Here is a 3,277-nt window from a genome sequence, read left to right on the forward strand (position 1 = left end):
CTATCTCCTTTTACAGAAAACAAAGCAGGAAGCTTAAGACTGGAGGTTACTCTCACCTTCGGTTAAGAACAGGGATCTCCTTTGCATTTGTGTCTTCATTAAGAAAATAAACTATACAAAAACCCCAGGCTGCAGGGACAGTCTTTTAGGGGTCAGTGGTACTAGCTAAGAATGGACACTGCCTTAAAATGGAGCTTAATGTATCATCCTCCCTAGTGCACTGACTTGGTTTATCAAGGTGTTGCTCTGATGTTCTAACTCTAAATTGCCCTACACATAACACTGCAATCCAGCAATGCAGTGACTGACGTTAATCCTCTAGAAAAGTAATAAACAGAGTATGTAAATTTTTCATATGTTTCTTATGTCAAAACCAGACAAAAAGCATTCTGAATTAAAGCAGTTAGGTAGCCCCTAGCCTTCTTCCCTGTATTATAACCGCCCCCACCCCACCCACCCTTGTCCCCCACCAACACCTACCACCAAATTCCTCTTGCAGGACTGGTAGATGCTTCAAAATCACTGAGCACTCCACACACACACACACAGTTTCTTTTTAGTTTTTATCCAGCGGGTCCATCAGGAGTCAACACTTGTTTAGTTCATGTTCTTTTTATTTTTAAAATACGAATAAAAATTCTTTCAATATAAATATATCATTTTGCTCAAAAATAGAAAAAATATACTATAATCTTGATCACTGCCCAGCAGGAACAAATTTGATTATTTTAAAGAGTCAGACATCAGGTCTTCCATCAACATGCGTGATTAGCCCTGTTCCAGTGCAGTTTCATACATAGGAAAGTCTTGGTTCTACAAACAAACCATTCTAGAGAATGTCTAACTTGTGTCCTGAAGTCAAGGACACTGGGACGAGTTGGAATTTGACATCAAGACCACAATTAAATTCATATATAAACATTATATAAATTACTTTGTCGGGCTGCAGAAACACATTAGATTTTATAGCAGTGTTCATCACTTAAAAATGTACTAACTTCTGAAAAAATAACTCAAGTCTGTTTCTTCTTCTGGTTCAAGTGTACAGTACATTGCTCTCCGGAGTCCAAGCAGCTCTCACTGCCGGCACACAGGCGCTTCGAGTGGGGTGCGCAACGCAGGGTCCCCAGCATTTTGTCCCAGTGTGTGAAGTACGGAGCAAAGTTGCAGTTAAACTGAGAGTGATGCAGGTCGTGGTGAGCCACGCCCCCGTACCAGCCAAACGGCACAAGTCTGTGAGTGGACCACGGAAAGTCGTAACCTGAGTGGTCCTCCACCGACAGCCAGATGTTAACCACGTGAAAGACGAGGATGGTGAGTGGGTGACACTGAAGCATCGCGACGTTCAGCACATCGAAGAAGGTCAGAGAAAGCAGCTCCCAGACGCTCATGTATTGGGTAGCCAACGCGAAGGAGGACGAGTTCTGGTGATGCACCTTGTGGAAGGTGCGGTACAGCCAGGGCACCTTATGGTGCAGCAGATGCCACGCGAAGATCTCGGTGTCGAAGAGCAGCAGGCAGATCAGGACGTGACTCAGGAGCTGGGAGAGCTCGGGGGCCTCCCGCGGCAGCAGCGCGGGGCTGCGCGCCCAGTGCATCAGCGTCACTGGGAACACGAACACCAGGTGCTGGTAGAGTGTCAGCCCCAGGCAGGGCAGAAGCTGCCTTACGGACGGCGAGAAGTCCGGGTGGATCTTGTAGCGTCTCAAGATGGGCACCCAGGGACAGAGGACATCTAGCACCACGAACGGTAGGCAGAAGCCCAGGTAAGTGAAGATAGAAAAGATGACTGGGAAGAAGGGTGAGCGCGCGGACGCCTCTCCCGTCCTTATGCTGTCCCAGAGAGGCTGCAGGAGCAGCTGGTTGGAACAACCAAGGTCTTGGAGCTCCGAAACGTTGTGGCAGGCCATGCTGAGACTGTGTCCCACAGTGGCTGTCTCCCCAGTCCCACCGACTTTTCTAAGGACTGCGGCCCCGCCCCCGGTGACGTCAGCATTCCTTCCCTCCCTTCCCTGCTACAGAATTTTGCTTAAATGACCGAATTATGCCTTTGGTTCCGGTCTATGTCCTGGTTCATAGCTGCATCACATTTCCCCTTAATGCATGCCGCGCTCCTTAAAACCGGTCCCCAGACATAAAGAACTGTTTGCTCGCTTTTCAGAGACAGGAGCCAGCGTTTGATTCTGCCTTGAGACAATTCACCCGCTGTCACCACTACAAACTAATGGGTTCATCACCCTCAGAAAGTGCTGTTTCTCAACCAAAGCAGAATTCCCTGAGTTTTAAAATATCTGCGTTTGGCTGTGTAAAGACTTATTCTACATCTTGGAGTTCTCTGAGTGCGTGCACCTCACCCCACAGTGCTGGTACTGAGTGCGTTGCAAATAGGGATTGGGTCCCTTACGGAGAGGGAACTTGGCATCCTCCTAAAAGGAGCAGTCAGGCTCGCAGCCTTTTGGCGCGGACGCCTCTCTTAAAAGCCCGCGGTGTCCATGGGGCAGCACTGCCAGCCTTTGCCCTGGGGTGGAAAACGAGGATGTTGGGTTTACCACCCACAAAGGGTCACTCCATTGGGCCAAACCTCAAAGGCTGGTGGAGGGAATGATCTATGCACTCCCATAGGCTCCCGGGAGACGGTCCATCTTCCCTGCCTCAACTCCTGGACACCCTCTCAGGCACCAGGACTGAGTAGCCAGGGCTGAGCACAGGAGGTCAGTACTGTAGCCAGGGAGAGTCCCCTAGAGAGCCCAGCACAGAAATCAGTCCCGTGTGACCCACACGTGGCACACAGGGGACTCCAGAGGAAAGCCAGGGGCCGTTCTCCCATTGTTTCCTTCTTGTATTTGTGTCTGTACAGCTTTTCATCTCTGCTGGAAGCTGACATAGTCTTATGCAAGCTTGTGTTTCTCTTGTTCTTTTCCAAGGCAAACAATGAAAGAGTGGCTTTAGAGGCTTGCTGGGAGCCCTGAAAACAAAAAGGGGGAGGTGGACTGTAACTTCTGCTTGCTCCCTGCCAGGCACAAGCCAAGACTGTTACTTGTGATTCACAATCATCAAGAGCTGGCTCCCACATTTGTCAGGAAGGAGGCAGTGACCCCATCACTGTGGTTCCACAGCTCTCCATCTAAGGGCTTAGCACATACAACCAAAGGAAATAAGACACGATCATTTTAACTTTGTACTTCACAGGTTACCACTAAGATAAATTCAAATAAGACGGGTTTTTTTTTGCATGAAGAAGAGATAAAATGATATATTATAAGGTATAAACACGTAT

The 3,277-nt window shown here is 48.6% G+C and overlaps 1 protein-coding gene across 1 annotated transcript; it reads right to left on the minus strand.

Moving 5' to 3' along the window:
• Positions 1-596: 596 nt before the first annotated feature.
• Ch25h (cholesterol 25-hydroxylase) lies at positions 597-1,915 on the minus strand. The gene has a single exon (NM_001025415.1). It carries the CDS (start codon positions 1,908-1,910, stop codon positions 1,014-1,016), a length of 897 nt encoding a protein of 298 aa, NP_001020586.1. The 5' UTR covers positions 1,911-1,915; the 3' UTR covers positions 597-1,013.
• Between the last annotated feature and the right edge of the window lie 1,362 nt (positions 1,916-3,277).

The sequence above is a fragment of the Rattus norvegicus genome, chromosome 1 (assembly GCF_021556685.1).
Source record: "Rattus norvegicus strain SHRSP/BbbUtx chromosome 1, alternate assembly SHRSP_T2T, whole genome shotgun sequence".
Taxonomy (NCBI): Eukaryota; Metazoa; Chordata; class Mammalia; order Rodentia; family Muridae; genus Rattus; species Rattus norvegicus.

Coding starts and splice junctions, on each gene's coding strand:
- Ch25h (NM_001025415.1), bottom strand. CDS start 1,910: ATGGCCTGCCACAACGTTTCGGAGCTCCAAGACCTTGGTTGTTCCAAC.